We start from the raw sequence: 21,803 nt of genomic DNA on the forward strand, positions 1-21,803 counted from the left end.
CATCATCATCATCATCATCACCATCATCACCATCATCATCACCACCACCACCATCATCATCATCATCATCACCACCACCATCATCATCATCATCACTGTCATCATCATCATCACCACCATCGTCATCACCATCATCATCATCATCACCATCACCATCATCATCATCACCACCATCATCATCATCATCACCATCATCATCACCACCATCATCATCATCATCACCATCATCATCATCATCATCATCACCATCATCATCACCACCATCATCGTGGGCAGCAGGAGCAATAACACAAGACCCTGAGGGCTCTACTAAGTGAATCCTAGTCATTCTGAATAGCTGATATGCTTTTGTATTAAAACATGTCTTCTCCACGAAACCGATGTGAATTTTAATATAAGACATGTAGGTGAACTTTCTTACACAATAAAGTGACTTTGATGGGGAGAATTTCAGAAACTGGAGCAGCTGCTAGAAGGAATACATCTTATGGGCACCTGAGATCACCCAGTGTGGTCTTTCAATAGGGAAGTTTCTGGTTGAAACCATCAGAGGTTTATAGATGTATATTTTATCATGGATAGAAATGCGGAAGTTAGGAAAAGGAATCTGTTTTTGGTAGAAGGCAGTGAGTTTTATTTTAAACATGTTAAGCCATTATATCCCATGAATAATTGAACACATACAACTATTTTTTTCCAAGGAGTTAGAATTAACTAGAAAAGTTCTTCCAAGGAGCTAGAATGAACAATTTATTAAAAAAATAATAGCAGCTAGCTTGTATTAAATGCCTACTATGTTCAAGGCACCAAGCCAAAGTAAATATTATCTTCATTGGCGTACATCCAAATTATGCTCTATTTGGACCCTATGCCCAGGGTTTCTGATTCAATAGGTTTGGGGTATGAGAATTTGCATGTATAACAATGTCTCAAGAGATCCACTGGCCTAGAAAATAGTAGACATTTAATAAAAGCTAGCTACTTGTTACTATTTTAAGAAAAATGGAAATGTAACTATGAGTGAAAACTCATGAAAATCTGTAAACCCCTTTGGTAATAATCTTTTAATGGCATGTCACTATTGTGTCTGCTCAGAAGCATACTTCTCCATGAGATTGAAAAGGATAAATCTTAATTAAGAATCCCAAGAATGCCAAAGGCAGAGCCCACTGTGAAATGCTCTCTTGGCAGCATGCGAAAGCACATGCACCTGTTCTAACTTGAGGGCTTTTCAGGTACACAATGAGATGTTCCATATTTATCTACTTTTACCTTTTTTTTTTTGTATTTTTTGTATCTTCTATTTCCCAAAAAGGATCTGCTGCTTAAATACTCTTTTAATGAATTTTGAAAATCTATATATTCCCCTCACACATATTTAAATAGACATTTACATTTCTTCATCATAAATTTTGAAATTACTCAAATATTGATGATTTCAAATAAAACACATTGTTCCTTTAAGTGTATCCAATGAATCTAACTATACACATTATGCATTTAAATATACCTGAATAAACTTTTTAAAAATCAGAAATTTTATTGTACTCTTTTTTTAAAAAATAATTTCTATCTCCATTTTATTTACTTCGTATAATTTTATCACTCCATCATGTATCTTTTTAAGAAAAATGTGTAAGCAAAGAAATTGACTTTTTTATTTTCTATGACAATTACAAATGGAATAAAATATAATTTGTATAAATATTGATACCTATTAAAAAATAAAATTTTATTAAAAGTGCATTTATTAATGAAGTGATGATTCTCTTTCCCCAATTATTCTAAGTATCAGCAAATGGGTATTACTCATTGCTGAAATAAAGCTGGGTTTTTGCATTAATTCTATTCTTATTTTTTAATCTTTATAGATGAAAATATTGAGAAAGTTTGTTCATATATGTGGAAGTACATGAAATTTGAAGAAATTTTGTTTCAGTATTCTTTTAACAATGTAACAATTATTTAAACTCCTTGCTTATTTTTCAAAACTCACACTGTAGAGTTTATCTTCAACAATTATTTTAATGATTTATAATCTGACAAATTAATTAGTTCCTCCTTCAATTTTGTTAAAAGCAAAAAATAGAGAATTGCTATTAAGAAAAGGATGTCTTGTGTAGCGTCATCCACTATCTCAACTACAATATTTGTAATGATCTCTTTGTATCCAGGAACTTTTTACACACTGGGGCAATACTTGTAGGATTCAGGAAGAGGGAGAGGGATGCCTGTATATTGCCAGGTAGGACACAGCAATCATTAAACGGAGGTAATAAAGGAGACTGCAGGTGGTGAACAGATCAGTTTTAAGAAAGAGGTCAGAAGGAAGTCAAAGATCCAAAAACTGTTTTAAAACTACTCATGTCTACATGCCCCTCAGATATCTCGTATCTACCCTTAGAGGCATAATACATTGTACCCCAGGAGGATAGGCACCCTGGTTTGAAGGTCTCTGATGCATACACAGGAAGGTTAATAAAATGAAAGATGAAATAAAACCAAGGAGACAGAAGGAAATTTGCTTAATAAAGGATCACTATATAACGCAGCATTAGATTTAGCTCAGTGTTCTAGTCTTATTCTATACACATATCACTTTAAACCCCTTTGTGTCTTCCCCCTCTCCCTCATTCTAGAAAAAAATGATTTCAGTTTAGCAGCTACCGAGAAGAAGCTTTTGGATATGTTCTGTCTGAGGAGAGGATCTTCTAGGAGTCTGAGTCCTGATGGGATCAAGCAAAGATATCCCAATTCCTGGGAGAGCCTCTCACCAGCATTCCTCATCTTTGTCCTTTCCCATAAAGTATTATGAAGATTGAGTAGGTCTGAGTCTTGGTGATAGGTGTGTTTTTTCTCTTTCAATTAGGGCTTTTTCCTTCCTGGGTCACACAAAGAAAACATATTTCTATGCTCCCTCTTCTCAGTGTCAGAAACTCTACTGTAATTGTGTGACAAAGAAAGTGGAGGTCTGGGACGAGGGAAAGGCTGGATGTTGAGTGGTCTCAGGGGGACTAAGAGGGTCTTTGAAGAGGACATAGTAGCCAAAGGATTAAAAACTAGAACTGGTTGAGGAAAAGGAAATAACCTAACTTATTCTGCGGCATTAGAGTTTTATAAGTGGAATGATAAAAAATCATCTGACTTGAGTCACAAACACTCGGTTGGTTGCCTTATAAGACTGCTTTCCCTAGAGCCTGGAGGCCTGTATATTTGATGGATTAACTAGAATAAAGAACTAGGTCTGACATGAAGAGACTACTTACCCAAGGGATGACATAATTAATAAGCATATTTAAAAGTATTTAATTGAGGGGGTCAAGAGTATGATACCAATTGAAGCCATAACTGTCATTTTATACCTATTAAATTAGCAAAAGACAAAAAATAATGTTAGTGCCCCATGCTGTGAAGGATATGATGAGGCCAGGTGCAATGGCTCACACCTGTAATCCCAGCACTTTGGGAGGCAAAGGCGGGCGGATTACTTGAGGTCAGGAGTTCTAGACCAGCCTGGCCAACATGCCAAAACCCCATTTCTACTAAAAATATAAAAATTAGCCAGGTGTGGTGGCGGAAGCCTGTAATTTCAACTACTCAGGAGGCTGAGGCAGGAGAATCACTTGAACCTGGGAGGCAGAGGTTGCAGTGAGCCAAGATCGTGCCACTGTATTCCAGCTTCAGCCTGGGCGAAAGAGTGAGACTCCGTTTTGGAAAAAAAAAAAAAGGATATGATGAAATGCAAATATTTATATTTTGCAGGTGGGAGTATACATATTGGTAAACTCCCCTAGAAATTCATCTCAAGAACTATAAAGATATTTCATGTGCGTTACTCAATTATTCAATTCCAGAAAAATTATAATTTTCTTGGTAAAGGAAAAAATTACATGTGTGAAAACATGCTGTTACTTATCTTAGTGGAAACTTGAAAATAAATGTTCAGAAACAAAGGAGATAATTCTTGTCCTTTAATTCAAATCAATAATATGGAGTGATTAAAAATACCATTATGGTGTCTGTGAAGCAATGTGAGAAACGCTTAAGTGAAGAAAATACAAAATGATTTCTATGCTATGATTTTAAACATGAAAAAATCATGTAGTTTCATGAATAATGATTAGACGTGAACTTGGAAAAACAAAAGCCTTGAGATTCTAGGTATTTTTTTCTGTATAAAAATCCATTATTGCTATTGTTATTTGTATCATAAATTACCTAGACCAAATTGGACTTGCCATTTAGAATCCTTTCCAAATAAGAATCTGGTCAAAGCTCTCCACCTTATCACTCCATTCTTCCTGTCATTCTAGAGGCATGGCCGCTTGATAACATGGACGTTTTCCTCAGTCAAGCTTTGTTGTGAACCAGTGCACACTGAAGCTCAGTTAACTGTTCCAAATAATGTAATCAACATTTTAAAAACCTTTTGTAGGCTTATTGTTTTTCTTTAGAAAAATACAAAATGAACCAAAAATGTTCTATTAGGCTACATACATGGATGCAAATTCAAGGAATAAGGTAAAGTAGTGGGAAAATCAGTTGGTTCAATTTTTCATCATGAAGAAAACCTTCATAATTCTTGATCCAATGTTTATTTCCAGACCCCAGATGTTTTTGAAATGTCTTAGAGAAAATGTGGTACATAAGATGTAGTGAATCTTAAGGCTTTGATTGAACTCCTAACTTCTGAACTCTGGAAATACATACCTGACTTTATCAATAGCCTGTCTCTTGTAAAAGAGAACATCTAGGCAGAGGAACATTTCTGTGGACAAGCCAGCGGGAGAGAAGGCTTCACTTGAAACACTACAGTTTCCACATCTCACTTGGACCTCTGTCAGACCAAAAGCTCAGTGAGGAGGCCTCAGTTGCCTCATCTGTGAAATGAGGAAATTAGATTAGCAGCTAGTCTGCAGACATTTTTTAAAAACAGTCCACATGGTATATTAACTTGGAAAAATTCAGAGAAAAGCCTGGATTTCTTGCTTCTTTTGAAAAAAATCAGAAAATCTGGCCACGTAAGGTTCAAGTTATAACAAGAGAAGGCTGTGGGTGCGGTGGCTCATGCCTATAATCCCAGAGCTTTTGGAGGCCAAAGCTGGAGGATCATTTGAGGCCAGGAGTTTGAGTCCAGCCTGGGCAAACAGAGAGACCCAATCTCTACCGAAAACAAACAAACAAATAAACAAACAAACAAAAAACAAACAAAAGAAAAACATTAGCCAGGTGTAGTGGCACACGCCTGTTGTCCCCGCTACTTGGGAGGTTGAGGTGGAAGGACCACTTGAGCACAGGTGTTTGAGGTTATAGTGAACTACGATTGCACCACTGCACTCCAGCCAGGGCAACAGAACAAGATCTTGTTTCAGAAAAAAAAAAAAAAAAGTTAAAAATTAAAAAACAAACAAAAACAAGAGAAGGCTGAACCTGACCAGCCATTTTCCCTCAGAGGAGCATATACCTTGTAGTTGTAGTCTCTGCCACTGTCTTCTGTCTTGCTTGCGGTAGCATTGGATTTGCCATGCTTGAGAACCTACTGGCTTTTACATTAGGTTCAGGGTAATGTTTAACAAGTGACTCTAGTAAAAAAAGCCCCAGTTTATAGTGTTTTATTTCCATGGTGTAAATATTTCCACCATGGCTGATTTCAGGCTACCAAAAACACGCATGGCAGAGATGTGCCGAGCACATAGGGTAGGATAGGATAGGATAGGATAGGATAAGATAGGATAGGATAGGATAGGATAGGATAGGATAGGATAGGATAGGATAGGATAGGATAAATGGTATATAGTATGGTATATTGTTGTATTTCTACCATACAGTTACAATAGACCTAAATAACCTCAAGAGCAACAGATGATAATAAAATGTGGAGAAATCATTAGGAAGTGGTGAGTTTTAAGTATTTGCTACCTTTATCTTAGAAATTATTTAATTTAATTGCAGGCTTATATAATTTGATTTTTAATAATGTGTGCTTTTAACAGCCAGCTGATAAATTTCCTGAAAACGATTGGCTGTTGCAAGCCAGTTTGAGCAGACTCCAGTACTCTGCTGATAATTTTCAAGGCCAGAGTCAATACGTTGTTCTTACAGTATTTTTAGCCCCCAACCCAGCACTTGCACGTAAATGTCACTCAATATAATTGTTGAAAGAATGAATAAATAAATATTCAATGAGTCTATTTGCTTAATCTTCTTTGCATTATCCAGGAGCAAAATTTCTTCTCTAGGTAAAAGGGGAACATTTTCCACCTGCCAAACTTACTTTATTCACACTTCTCCCTACTTTGGTTTTAGGAAACAAAAGGTATCTTTGAATAAATATTTTTTGAAGTCTTTAGATTTCGAAAGAAGGGAATCTCTGGATTAAAAATTGAGGTTATATTCTGAAGGAAAACAACTAAAAGCAAAACATTTAAGAGGCTTGTTGTATAAAAACTGGCCCCAAACAATACATATAAATCCCCCTTATAATTTTCAAAGATCATGTCTTCCTTTCATGTTCACTCTATTAGTTCTCTTGCATTATAGAAGAGTGGATTATTAATTAATTCATTCATTACTTAATTATTGGCTGATAATCAGGTTGGATGTTGGGCAAAGAACCTCACAGTATCTATTCACATACTAAGGTAGGAAGACTCTTACTCTAAAAAATGACTGTATACAGTAATTACTGTATTTTGCTCTAATGCCCTAAAATCTGCATGACAAAGTGCTTGAGTGACAGCTCAGAAATTGGCTGGCTGTATTACCCTGCTCACTCAGGGGAAATGCCTGTGTTGCATTCTAAGTGGCTACTTCTGGACCAGGTGATGGTTTATGCAATCTCCAGTGCCCTAGAGGGTTTTTCTTTGAAGAACAAAAGAAGCAGATATAAATTTTAATGAATCCCATTCTGGCTTGTGACTCAAAGGAGCACTTCATTTAGGATATAGAGAAGTGACAACAAATATGATTGGTCCCTCATGGCCGAAATCCTGGCGTTTCCTATGCGGGAAGTCTGCTTTTGCGTAGGCTCTAAAATTCTTCTTTTCCTTTACATAGGATCTAAAAATGAGGCATTTAACATCAGAAAAATTTCTACCTCACCACAAAGAACCAATGTTCTTCTCTTGTTCTTTAAATGTCACCTAAAAAACACACATGGTAGATTTTTTCTGTAGCAACTCTGCCACTAATAGGGCTGGTGTGATGAACTAGCTACTATAATCATCTCTCCTCCTCATCTAAACATCCACCAGACTGTACAAGTCTACTCTTTGGATGAGAGATAATATTTTAAGCATTTAAGTCCATTAATTTTTAAAATTAGATAAAACATACTATAAAATGTAATAAGCTACCTGAAAAAAAAATAGAGTCTGGTGGTATACTCTTACATTTCCCAAATATTTCCTTAGCTAATTGCTATGAAGAAGACTGGGAAAGTGGTTAAATGGAACAAGACTTCATATCGTCTCAGGTCTGGGTCTGGGAGCAGAAGCTTGGAAGGAAAGTGTGAGAGGTAGTCCCTGATTTTTAATCGCAGAGCAGGAATCGGTAATCAAGCAACACACCTCTTTTGGTTTTGGTCATTAAACCTGAGACTTCAGAAGACATTTATTAAACTTTTATGTTCTCTTTCTTGATCTTACAGTGAATGCATAATACATATTCAGGATGTGAGGGCAATCTAGCTTAAACATCTGTCACCCCATTGGCTGCCAGGATTGACCAGATGATACTCTTCATTCTACAATTTCTCCTGTTGGGTCTTTTTGGAAACACGGTGCTTGGTGAAAAGGGAAGACTTTCTCAAAGATGTTATTTGATTATTAAAGGTATATGGGTATTAGGGGGACAAATCATTGCAGTATGCCTGGGGCTGAAGGGATTCCAGGCATTTTTAGTACTAAAACCTATACAGCCCCAGGCAAGTTGGTGTACAAACAGGTCACTCTCACAGACAGCTATCTCCCTTACTAGCACATCCAAACACGCTCCTGATTATTGATGGGAAGATAATAATGATCGTGTGTTGACATTCAGGATTTGTCAAACGTTTGAAGATTATTCTTGAAAGATAAATGGCTTTAATGCCTTTTGATACTATTTCATCAATCCATGAAACTATATACAAGTACTTGACATTAAATGAAGTTGGTGCTTAGACTAATTTCTACTCAAAATACATTTGAGGAAACATTAAACAAGTATTTAATGTATCAGTAATAAATGTATTACTAATTGAGGAAATACATTCCCTGAAAGAGGATCCTTATATGAACCCTTTAACCGTTTTCTCTGTAAATAAGCATAAATAAATTTACAAATGTCAGTAAATTCCAAGATCTTGCTCTTTCAGATGTCAAACAGAGGTGACTGATGATGATGCATGAATGCTATCTCCAGAGACAGACATGGTTACAAAGATGTGCTACCATTAAAGATATGTTTCTAGGTTTCCTGTAGGTCTGAGGCAACTGGTGAGAGAAACTGAGCAGTAATTCCATGGACTGCACTATGAGCATCTTACCAGGTTTGTTTCATTGAAGAGGAGCACCGCTGGTGTGTCATCTTGATGTTAGAAGCAGCACAAACATTTGGTATCAATGTGATCCAGATGTAGGTGAAGGAGACCAACTGGAAAGCCAGGATCATCTCTTCCAAAAAAAGACAAAAAGGATGCAGGTGGATACAGCCAATACTGTGATCACGATTTCTTCTTCATGTATCTTTAAAAAAATAAACAGCATGCCAGGGAAAATATATTGGGGGGGAAAAAGACATTGTCTTCAATGCTGTACTTTGTTTCAGTAGATTAAATTGATTCACATCACTTGCAGGCAGATATCTATCTGAATCTTCAGCAATATGAGGAAAACAAAGCAGATTTTTAAAATTTTCAGTTTACATCCTTTGGTCCCCTTTTCCAGGGAAGGTTTTTAGTGTGATGCTCAATCCATACTCAATAAACCCTCAGCTGCAGTCCTAGGCAAACAAAGAAGTGAGGTTAAGCATTAATCCTCTTAATCCAATGCAATATCATTTAAATATACTTAGTGACTCAGCAAAATAATATGCTTATTGAGAAAAAAAGATGATTAATTTAATCTTAATTACACATTTGAAGACCTTTTCCATTATCCTATGGTTCCCTTTAATCCAGAAAGAAATCTTTCCTCACCAAATGCATACAGACTGCCTTAGCACAAACACAAAATATAATTATCTTTTTTAAGATAAATAATCGTATTTTAAGAAGACGGCTTATTTCATTGATAACAAAAGTGGTTTAATTTAAGGTTTATTCAATAGCAAGCAACCCGGTTAATAAAAATGAACTTAATCCTGGTCAGTGTGCAAAGCACACACTGTCACCATTAAATTATGGCCACTTACTCTCCTAAAGGTGCTTTGTATACTTAGAGAAAATATTAGGAAAATATTTCTACTTCACGTATGCAAAGTACCAATGAATGGTCATGTCGTTGAAATTAATCTTCTTCAACTGGAATACCACAAGGTGAGCAACGCAGCAACAGCTGACCTTTTTACTAGAACTTAGAAAGAAAGCCATTTTCTTCCCAGAAATATAGTGTTGTGAGAGAAATTCTTAAATTTCCTCAAATCGATCTATGTCCTTTACACTTTGTGTTCTGTGTAACTGCTTAATCATATTTATTTCTTTTGGTTTGGGTTATGTCTTCTTTTAGTCCATGCATTAAAACCTTCTCCTATGTTTCTTAAGCATGTCTTTCCTCTTTAAAATATATTTTTAATATAAAATATTACAAATATACAGAATGATGTAACAAATCCTTGCTTCTCTTCTTAGGCTGCATTTAGTGTTTATATGCAATTATACTATTATTGTATATGTATGTATCTATAAATAATGTACAAACTTTTGCATGTTTTAAAACTTTATGTAAACGATGTCATATTCTACTTTTGCTACTAAAAGCTACTTTTTCTTTCAACATTATGCTTAGGGATTTATTATGTTGATGAATGTGCCTCTAGTCAATTCATTTTAACTGCTATATGGTATTTCAGTATGGATACATAGCATCGTATTTATTCGTATTTTAGCTGATGGGCATTGTTTCTTGTTTCTATTACAAAAAATCCTGCAATAAACTTCTATGAATATTTTCTTACGTGTAAGTGTTTAGGTAAATACCTAGAAGTAAAATGGCTAAGCTGAATAATTTTCACATGTTCAAATTTACTGGGCACAATCATATTGCTCATCAACGTGCTTGCACCAATTTACTTCTCCACTAGCAGTGAATGAGAGTTCTTATTTCTTAAAATATTTTTTAACATTGGTATTGTCAGACTTTTCAATGTTACCTAATTCAATGGGTATTGTAATTTTAATTTCTGTAATGTTTAGACACGTTGAAGCATTTTCTTTGGTATTTTTGAGCCAGTAAGCCTTCTTTGAAGAGCCAATGGAAGAAATGTAGGAAAAGTTGCTCATCTTAAACTACTGTCACTTTAGTTGTTGGAAGACTGCACTGTGGTCAAAGTTTGTTTGAGTACGTTCCACCTCAGTGCTCTTATGAGATCCAGGGCACCAGCCCCTTAGCCCTAGTACTCTCTATTACCTGGTCCCCTCTTCACTTAGTAAAAGCAATATCTACGCTAACATTTCCCAGAGTACTTGGCTACACTGAAGATGTTTTGTGAGACACTGTTCTGTACCAAATGAGTTTGGGAAACATTATACATTTTATTACTCTGTTAGGGGTCACGTTCTTACCCCAGGGCCTTTGGACTGGTTGTCACCCTTGCCTGACACATTGTTCATCTGGATATCTACATGGCTCACTCCCTTAACAAACGCAAATATCTGACAAAATATCATCTATTGAGTGAAGTATACCCTGACCACTCCTTTTTAAAAATGCCACATTCTTTCTTTCCTGCTACAACCTGCATTACCAATCTACCTTTCATCCTGTTTAGCATGTCTTATATAATTTATGTTATGTTTATTGTTCATAATCTGTCTAATCCTGCTAGAATGTAAGCTCTGCAAGGAAGTGATCTTTGTTTTGTTCCCTGAGGCCTCCCAAACACTTATAACTGTCTTTGAAGTACAGTTGGTGTTAGTAAATATTTCTTAAATAATGAATGAATGTTAACACAATCAAGGCTTTAGTTGAAAAAAAAAAAAAAAGGCCTGTTTAGTTCTGCTGAATTCTGTGTCTCTCAAACTTATTTGATCTCAGATCCCATTTTAAAACAAAACAAAACAAAACCAAGATACTTACATTCTTCCAAAATAGTACTCCTCCATGACAACCAGTTTGGGAGATTCTCATTTACAGGTAAATCAGTGCTTTGCACATTCTCCTTACCAAAATTCTGGGTCCTATCATCTTGAGACAACCTTTGATGACTGCTAAACTTTTACGTTCACAATGTAATATTGGTAGCTGATAAAGAATAAGCAAGATTTAAGAGGAGACTTCATGAAGTGGTCTTTGACCTGAAGAAATGCAGCACTAGAGTAGAAGTTATTCTCTTTACAAGACTCAGTGAAGCTATTTGGGGCACGTATTTTTCGGAAATATCTGTCAGATCATATACGTCCTCACTGTCACTTAAATTATGTTAGGATGCCCTAGTGTCTCCTTCTGCACTGCAGGGATGAATCATGATGAGAATCTGTCCTCTTTATTGAATAATCTTTGCTAGACTATCTATATCACTATAAACATTAAGGAAGAAATACAAAGTTTATTTTTGATGATGAATTTTAAGTGGGAAATGGTCTGCATAAAAATAAAAATAAGGCAATAGCTTAGCCTGGAGAGACTTGGCTTAGAGAAAGTCCAAGGGTTTTAGTTCAATTACAAGAAGGCATCTGTCTCTGTTGATGCTGAGTTAGCTCCTTAACCTTATTCCTTTAGAGCTTTTCTTTGCAAGCTCAGTAAGCTTCTTAAGGAAAAAAAAAAAAAAAAATCAGAAAAGCACATCTGTCAAAACTAGAAAGTGGTAAGTAACTACCAGGAAACGAAATGAATCACAGGGTCACTGGAGAATTTCGTAACAGTTTAAGCTCTCCCTTGCATAAATTGCCTCCTGTTCACTCTTCATCCACTCTGATGATGTCAGTCAGCCAGTTTTTATCTGTTTGGCAGGGACATAAAGAGAAAATTTGGAAAGGATGGCTGTGTCGCCAATCTTGGGATATGTAGCCATTGTTTTGCCTACAAAGAGAAAAACAAAAGAAAAGCTAAGGTCTTATTTAGACTGGATCTGACAACAACAACAAATTCCAAGCTTCCAGAAATTTCCCAATGTGTCGGCAGGATGTCATCTAGGCAAAATATCTTGAGTTGCAAATTGTAGAGTCATAAAATCTTGATTGGGAAAGACTTTTGGAAATAATTTAGACTACACTTAATGCCTCTCCTGCTCTCTTTTATGCTGAGGAAGCTAGGACTAGAGAGGTTAAGTGATCATAATTTAGTTTTCTTAGTTACAGTCATGTGATGCATAACGACGTTTTGGTGAGTGATGGACCACATATATGACTGTGGTTATCCAATAAGCTAAGGTTAATTTACTCTTAAAGAAAGAAAAATATTTCGTATAATGTAGCCTAAGTGTACAGTTGAGAGTAGTGTACACTCATGCCCTGGGCTTTCACATTCACTCACCCAGAACAACTTTCAGTCCTGTGAACTCCATTCATGGTAAGTGCCTGATACAGTTAATATTTTATGCTGCATTTTAACTGAACCTTTTCTATTTTGTCTATGTTTATATATTTTTAGATACACAAATATGTACCATTGTGTTGCAATTGCCTATAGTATTTGGTATAATAACGTGCTGTACAGGTTTATAGCCACACTCATATAGCATAGGTGTGCAGTAGGCTAGACCATAGAGGTTTGTGTAAGTATACTCTACAGTTGTTTGCACAATGAGGAAATCACCTAACAACGCATTTCTCTGAGTTTGTCCCCGTCGTCAAATTGCGCATAACTGTGTTTTGCTTTGATGCATTAGAAATATAACTGGCCATGCCTAGAGCAGCCAGTAGGGGGCATTTGCTATCCTTCCAAAAAACCTTGCTGTCGCTCGGAAATCCTGTTTTCTCTCCGGTTCCCAGAATTACCAGACAACCAGTAGATCATCGTTTTTCCATGCCCAGTAGACCATCGTTCGCCCCACGACCCTTGTTTCATTCTCTTATTACATCCTTCCTGGCATCCAAAATCAGCTGATAGGAGTGAGGACACTGAAGAATCTCCTCTGTTTTACAGGCCAGCGGATGACACTAAAGCAAAGCTGTCTACATCATCGTGTAATAGCGCAAAATCACCACTAGATGGAAGCATAGGATACAAATTCTCATCCAAATTACACTATTGTCTCGAATTTGCCTCCTTATGGGAGGAAAACCTTGTGTGGTATTGGTAAATGCAAATTATTCAGTATTTGTAGTGAATAATTTTCAGTTACCAATATTGGCAGAATGAACTGAAAAGATTAATGATATAATATCAAATGATTCAGAGAAAACACCCACATATCCCGTTATTGAGAAAAATGCAACTATTTACCTTGAATAATTGACTAATGGGGTTTATCGGTTTCTCTGATTGAACACAAATTTATTTTTAAGATTTCACTTTTTACCTACACCTAAGAACAGCATTTTATTTGTGGGAACCCTAAGGGACAGAGGTGAACATTGTAGAAAAATAAGCTTTCTATTAGAATGAAGTACCTGTTATGAGTAAAGTTTCTAAAAGACACTGAATAAAGCACTAGGGCACGTGGCTCTGGGACTGGATGTGGTATTTACTGTATGATTTTTAAAAAGCTTCTTAAACTTCCTGGATTTCCATTTCCTCTTCTGTATTCATTAAGCACATGTATACAGGTGACTTTTGAGATCCCCGAGGAAGCAATAAAACACAGTGGTTAAGAAGAGACAACAGTGATCATCTTTATTGGGATATTTGGTGTCAGATTTTGTTGGTACAAGCATCTACTTTTCCATTTACTAGTTGTCTGAACTTTGAAAATGACCTAAGATTTTTCGTTGAGTCAGTTACTTTATATGTAGTTAAGAGGAATAATGCTAGGACAGATCTTTTGAGATTAAAGTCGGAATTTATGAGACTGTATATTTAGCACAATATTTAGTACATTGAAAATACCATAATTGACAAAATTAATATCTGTTATCAATCTCATTCATCTCTATTAATGTAGTATGATCTTCCAATGTTATGAGTTTCATTAAGATTACCAGTAAGGTCCCTGTCTTCCAGGATTGAAATTTTGAGTCATCTTCAATTGCTCCCTTTCAAAATCTTTTCTTTGTTTTTTGCTTCAGAACTTCTTCTGCATTTTCCTGCCCTTTATATTTCCATTGACACTAGACCTTTTAGTCTCTAATATTAATATATCTCCCTGGGCTCCAGTGCTGCCACTGCTATGCATGCATCTAATTTCTGGGCCCTGGTACCATTGAGAAACGTGCCCATCCCCTGGATGCCCAGTCTCGGATGAGACTCCATCTGTGGGAGAAATGGAGAGCAGAAGGGCCCAAGCAACTATTGCTTCTGCCATGGAAACCCACAAATTTTGCCATCAAGTGCCCCCATAGTATTTGCTGACACTGACCTCAGCTGATGCAGCTGCCAGAAGTCCATACCAATGCACCTTCTTAGAGTAGAAGCTGCTGCATCCCATCTGACCAGCACCCTTGTACCCACCTGTGGTGAATATCTTTTCCAACTGAGGCCTGTCTGTAAGGTCTGGAAGAGGTATCTCCTCCTTCAGATACACAGACATCAAAGCAAGACTACAAAGGACTGGAAAAATCAAGAAAACATGATACCACTAAAGGAACACAAAAAAATCCACTAATGAATGCCTAAGAAATGAAGATCTGCAAACTTCCTGACAAGGAATTAAAAATAATTGTTTTAAAGAAGCTCAGTAAACTACAAAATAACAAATTAATAGCTCAGTGAAATCAGGAATATAATACATTAAAAAAATGAGAAGTTGAACAAAGAGATGAAAATCATTAAAAAGAACCCAAGAGCAATTCTGGAGCTAAAGAATACAGTGAGTGGAATGAAAAATGCAAAAGAGAGTTTCAACAACAGACAGTTAAGCAGAAGAATCTGCAAATTCAAAGAGAGATAATTTAAAATTATCCAGTCAGAGAAGAAAAGAGAAAAACAATGAAAAAAGGTGAAGAAAGCCTACGGGATTTACAGAATACCATCCAGTAAACGAATAAATGCATTATGGAATTTTAAGGAAAACAGAGAGAAAAAGGGAGCAGAAAGCTAATTTAAAAAATAATGACTAAAACCTTCCTAATTTAGGGAAGATTTGGAAATTGTGAATCCAATTTCAAGAATTCCAAATGTTTCCAAATAGGTTCAACTTAAAAGAGAACATAGTGAGATACACTGTAATAAAATTGTCAGAAGTTAAGGACAAAGAGGCTTTTAAGGGAAGCAACTCATCCTATATAAAGAAAACCCTGTGATATCACTAGTGGATTTCTCAGCAGAAACCTTGCAGGCCTGGAGAGAGTGAGATGACATATTCATGGTACTGAAAGAAAAAAAACCATACTGGTAACCAGAAATACCATTCTCAGAAAAATTATTCTGTAAAAATGAAGGAGAGATAAAATCTTTCCTTGAGAAAAAAGTGAGAGAATGTAACACCATTAGACCTGCTGTATAAGAAATACTAACGGGCATTCTTAATTAAAATGAAAACACATACATACAACCAATGAAGACTAAATCTGAAAATTATAAAGCACTGATGAAGGAAATTCAAGATGACACAGATAAATGAAAAGACATCCTATGACCTTGAATGGGAAGAATTTATATTGTTAAAATGTCCATATTTTCCAAAGGATGCTACAGATTCAATGCAATCCCTAACGAAATCTCAGTGGCATTCTTTACAGAAATAGAAAAACATTTTAAAATTCATATGAATCTACCAAAGGCCCCAAAGCTATCCTGAGCAAGAACAAAGCTGGAGGCATCACACTTCCTGATTTCAAAATATACTACAAAGCTAAAAGACAGTATATTACTGACATAAAACAGACATATACACCAACGGAACAGAACAGAGAGCCAGAAATAGATCCACACACATATATGATTAACTGATCTTCCACAGGGTGACACAAACACATAATGGGGAATGAACGGTCTGTTCAATGAGTAGTGTTGGAAAAACTGGATATCCACATACAGAAGAATGAAATTAGACCCTTATCACACAGCATACACAAAATAAACTCAAAATGGCCAAGGATTTGAATATTTAAACATAAGACCACAAACCATAAAGCTCTAAGAAGAAAATGTAGGGGAAAATCTTGACATTGGTCTTGGCAAATATTTTTGTATATGACCCCAAAGGCAAAGGCAACAAAAGCAAAAATGGGCAAGTGGGATTGCATCAAACTAAAACCCTCTGTACAGTGAAGAAAACAATCAACAGAGTAAAAAGGCAACCTACTGAATGGGAGGAAATATTTTCAAACTATATATATGATAAAGTTGGAGGTTAATGTTCAAAATTTGTGGGGAACTCACACAACTCAGTAACAACAGAACAGATAACCCAGTCAACAGCCAATCATCCTCAATCAAATAGGGAATTACCCTGCCAGCCCAAATAACTCAATTTAAAAACTGGGCCAAGGATTTGAATAGATATTTCTCATAAGAAGCCATACAAATAGCCAACAGGTATATAAAACAATGCTCAACATCATAATCAGGAAAATGCAAATTAAACCTGAAATGAGATATTACCTCATACCTGTTAGAATAGCCACCCGGTGGCCATTGTGGCATCTGGGTGATAGTTTGCCTCTTCATTCAGTTCTGAAGGTTTAAGATCCAATCCATGCACACACAGATTGGGGGTGATCCAGGAGTTCATAAACCACTTAATGGAGTTGCTTTCCCAGTCTCTTCTCTCTCTGAGATCGCCCTCTAATTTCCCAATTTCCTGGACTCCTCTTTTCTTTCCTGTGACAAGAAAACTGGGACTTTTATTACTCGATGTGCATCTTCATTTGGGGCCACGTGGCTCAAGGTAACAGGTGTTACCATCTTTTACGGCAGAAAAATAACACTTCTTTACTATTGTCTAAAGTTAAACTTTGTGCAGTGATATACTAAGGGCTGGATTGTAGAATTGATCTCTCTTATATAGTGGCAATAAGGAGGATTCATTATTCATGGCAAATTTAAAAAGAATAATAAAATTGACCAAAAGTAGTCCTGATTTTTATTATCATCAATTTCTAGCAATTTTAAAAAGTCAGTAATAAAATACCCTTCCCCCAAAGAGTATTTTGTTAGTTTAAGTGTCAAAACATTGCTACACTTCCTATTGAGTATTGCTCATATGTATTGTGTTTTAATTTTGAATGTTTTATTGCATAAACATAATAAATGTTACATTCGATTTAGAAGTTTATTCAGAGAACTCCCAGCTTTTACATTTGCTCTAGTCCCATTGGAATTCAGCTATGTGAACTCCTTTGAAGAGTAAATCCATAACAGTTTGGAATTATTTTGGTTGCATTTTTGTGTCTCCAATACCATTGGTATTACATATTCCTACATTTTAGGTGTTAGAATAAAAATGATGATAGCACATTGATTATAGCGGTAAATAGAATTCAAGTTACTTTGATTTTGTCATTGTATAACCAGAAATGTTATTTGCATTTAAAATTTACAACTGCAAACTAGAATGAAAATTGCAAGGTGTAATGTTTTTGTTTGGAAAGTGTATATTTTAATTCTTCAATCAACTGTAAGTGAAACTATTGATGAACCTAGTTATGGCATCTGTTGTATATGAGTATATAAAGAAGATACATTTTCGGTAAATCATTGACAAATTTGCAAAAGTGAGACAGGAAAACAGAAATTAATATTAATTATCACTGACAGATCAAAATGCAAATGTATTAGTTTTCTGTAAAAAATATATAATTTTTTTTTTTTTTTTTTTTTTTTTTGAGACGGAGTCTCGCTCTGCCGCCCAGGCTGGAGTGCAGTGGCCGGATCTCAGCTCACTGCAAGCTCCGCCTCCTGGGTTTAGGCCGTTCTCCTGCCTCAGCCTCCCGAGTAGCTGGGACTACAGGCGCCCGCCACGTCGCCCAGCTAGTTTTTTTTTTTTTTGTATTTTTTAGTAGAGACGGGGTTTCACCGTGTTAGCCAGGATGGTCTCGATCTCCTGACCTCGTGATCCGCCCGTCTCGGCCTCCCAAAGTGCTAGGATTACAGGCTTGAGCCACCGCGCCCGGCCCAAAAATATATAATTAAAGGAATTAATATGTTGCTTTTTCATTATACTGCAATTTAAAAATTTACTAGCATAATATGAAGTCTAATAAATGAAAATTTTCATTGTTTGCATTCTTTTCCTGATCATTGTTTATTTTATTTTGTTATTACTGAGGATAGTTTTGTGATATAGAGGAGATGTTAATAAATCATCAACTACATCTGTCAAAGAAGCTAGTTATGCTACTGACTCTGTTTACCCCATGAAACAGTAATTACTTTCTCTTAGGTAAAAAACTCAGGGAAATGAGGGCATATGTCCACTGAAAGACAAATTCATACTCGTGTTATTCAAAATAACCAAATACTGGAAACAACCCAAATGCCCATCCTCAGGAGGATGGATAAACTGTGGTGTTTTCACAAAATGGACTACTGCCTGATAGTAAATTCATTAAACTAATGGTACCCAATGACATGGATAAATCTCAAAAACATTGCAGAGTCTAATAAGCCAGCCACAAACACCTACTATAAAGTTTCATTTACAAAAACAGGCAACACTGCTATGACAAAAAAATCTACATTTGCAAATGATTTTCTATAAAATAGCTTGATTTACTCTTGGTCAACCTTATCCTCTTATGAATATATTCAGTTCATAGCATTATTTTCTTCTAGATATAGCTAAAAATAAAATAAAAAAAAAACAAAGAATGAATTTGGTTTCCATTGGCCTCTGAGTAGATAAATGGCTACATGATTCCTCTTATAGAGCAGCCTGATCCACCCGTATGCCCCATAAGACATATTCCTTAAAATATTCTTATGACTATCCCATATACATTTTGCTCTCTTCATCCATCCATTCTTCCATCCTTGAGAGTTTGCATTTACATAAACTTCCACCTTCCTCCTCTCCTGCTTCTTCTATTCTCTTCCTTCCCTCCTTCCTCCTTAATTTCTCAAATATCAATCATTTGTATTTCAGGACTTTTTGACCATTCAGATGGGCATTGCTCTATTCTTGTATTATTCAAGTTTTTTTTTTTTTTTTTTGGTCCTCACATCCACGTTTATCTTCTTCAGGGCATTCCAGAAAGGCATACTATACTTTGCACAACTCTAAAATTATCTGAAAAACACTATTTTTTCAGACTCTTCTGATGTCTAGGACTTCTCGTTCTCTCTGTCTGCCAGAGACTTCAAATTCTAGAAGACTGATTAAAACCTGAAATGAAGATTGACTTTTATTTATTCAGGACATGAATAACCACTTTTCCGGTAATTTATGTTATTTTTTCTGATTACTAAGAATTATATATTTGCCTAGCTTATTAGTAAATCCAATAAAAAGGCCTAAAATAATTTAGTTGATCTGATAAAATGATGGCTTCCTTTCCTTTCCTTCTCCTTTCCTCCCGTATATTGAGTATAACGTTTCACTGAAAAGAACAACTTGATACATTGTTCCAGCTATGTCTTGTTATCTAGCAAGATACACCCACATTTAGAACTTAAAAGACAATTTACTTTTGTATCTCATATTTCTTTGGGTTGACATAGCTGTGTAGCATGCTGTTGAAGTCAGGCTTTTCCTGGAGCTATAGTCATCTTAGGGGGCTCCTGCGGTGGAGGTCAAGATGACTCACTCACATGGCTGGCAGTTCAAGGTAGTTATTATCTAGTAGCTCAACTTGGGCTTAGACTAGAGTGCCTGTATGTCACCTCTTCAAGCATCCTGAGTTTCTCAAAGTATGCAAGTTTGATTCTAAGTGTTAGCATCAAGAGACTCAAGCAGAAGTGTAAGACCTCAATGTGGAAATCCCACCAAATACCTTTTGCTGCATTCCACTGGTAAAGCAAGTCATTAAGCTCAGACTAAATTTAAAGGGAAGGGATTTAAACTTCCCCTTTTAATGGGGGAGAGAGAAGGCCACGTTGCCGAGGATCATGTAAGATAGAACATATTGTTGCAGTCATATCTGGAAAATAAAATCTCTCATGCCTACTATTTTTAAAAATGAAGACCCAGTGAGTTACTTTATGATGATTTAACAGGGCTATTACTTTTCCTAGTAATTACCAGTGATAGTGAGTTGAATAGGTGTGAAACCACATAGCCTAGGACAGGGCCTGGCATATGGTAGGTGCTTAAATAAATACATGCTTGATAAAGGAAACATATAGCCTTAGTTGTTTTAAATGCACTGATGTAGGGTTTATGCATATCATAACCTTAGAGTGGGTAAAGAATTTATTTATTTACCAGACACTTAAACATATGTCAGGCACTTGTGAAGAGTTACCCTGTGCACTGAGTACCAGTTTGTCAGTCTGGTGAGATAGAACACTCAATGTACTATAAATTCCATGCTGCTAATTTATTACTTGTAGATAGTTAAGGGGCCACAGAAGGGGCCACTGGCTCAGATTCATGATGAGCCAGTCTCCCAAGGCTCAGGAAAACTTCCCAGGCTGGGTGGAGTACTGTCTGTGCATGCCCTACTTGTGCCACAGCTGAGAGACCCTAGAAAGAAGCCTGCCCTGGTTTTATATCCTGGGAGATTATACGAATTGCTGGGACAAAGCCTTGAAGGGTGTCCTGTTTCTAGGAGGGACTGGAACAGAACCCACGTTGTTCTAGCAGGTTCCTCTTTATTTCAGGATGAGGCATCCCCAGTACTTCTACAGTTGTTTGTGAGACCTACAGCAAGGAAAGGGAGAGAACTAGGTTGGTTCAAAGCCACCTGGAGAACTATCTGGCAATATGTGTATTACGTTAAAATATTATCTCACTTAATCTAACATAATCCAGGTGGGGTGGGTACTAATCTTTAGATTTTGAATTATTCTTTCTTCTTAGTAAGAAAGGCTCACTCACATTTAAATATTACTTCAAGGTTTTTAAATGGTGTTCATCTGAATGATTTTATCCTTTCAACAGCTTTGGGAAGATGGAAGGGAGGCAATGTCACTTTCCTTTACAAGGGAGGCAGCCTAAAGAAGTAGAAAAACACAAGATTTCAAATCCGAAGCCTTGTTATTTTTCCTAAGTCTCAACTTAAGCTAAAAGAGACCACAATAGACTCCAGTAAAATGCTAGTGCTAAAAGACAAAAAAAAGTGAGTGTTTGATTCTAATTAACTGGGGACAGCTTTAATTTCTTCTGTGTAAAATGAGGATAATAATATGCATTCATCTGCATGTTGAGCTAATCAAGTGACTCAATATATGTGAAAGTATTAATTCATTACAGAGTGTACTTTCAAATCACTGTATAAATATAAATTTTTATGTTTATGAGCAAGTTAAGATCTGAGTTTCCCAAAGTTACATAACCAACAAATGTTCAAGCCAATGGGAGAATCACTGTCATAAACTGCATTGTCACATTTAGCCAATGTGACCACTTTAGAATTATTTTCATTATATTATCATAATGTGAGAAGTGTCAGGAGCTCCAATACT

At 36.1% G+C, this 21,803-nt stretch overlaps 1 protein-coding gene across 1 annotated transcript in view; it reads right to left on the minus strand.

Moving 5' to 3' along the window:
- GABRR3 (gamma-aminobutyric acid (GABA) A receptor, rho 3) overlaps nt 1-8,652 on the minus strand; it is a 49,484-nt gene extending 40,832 nt beyond the window's left edge. The window contains exon 1 of the mRNA XM_011927619.1: nt 8,528-8,652. Coding sequence (XP_011783009.1) covers nt 8,528-8,652 — 125 coding nt within the window. The remainder of the gene's footprint in view (nt 1-8,527) is intronic.
- Between the last annotated feature and the right edge of the window lie 13,151 nt (nt 8,653-21,803).

Source organism: Colobus angolensis, unplaced genomic scaffold (assembly GCF_000951035.1).
Source record: "Colobus angolensis palliatus isolate OR3802 unplaced genomic scaffold, Cang.pa_1.0 Scaffold73, whole genome shotgun sequence".
In the NCBI taxonomy this organism is placed as follows: Eukaryota; Metazoa; Chordata; class Mammalia; order Primates; family Cercopithecidae; genus Colobus; species Colobus angolensis.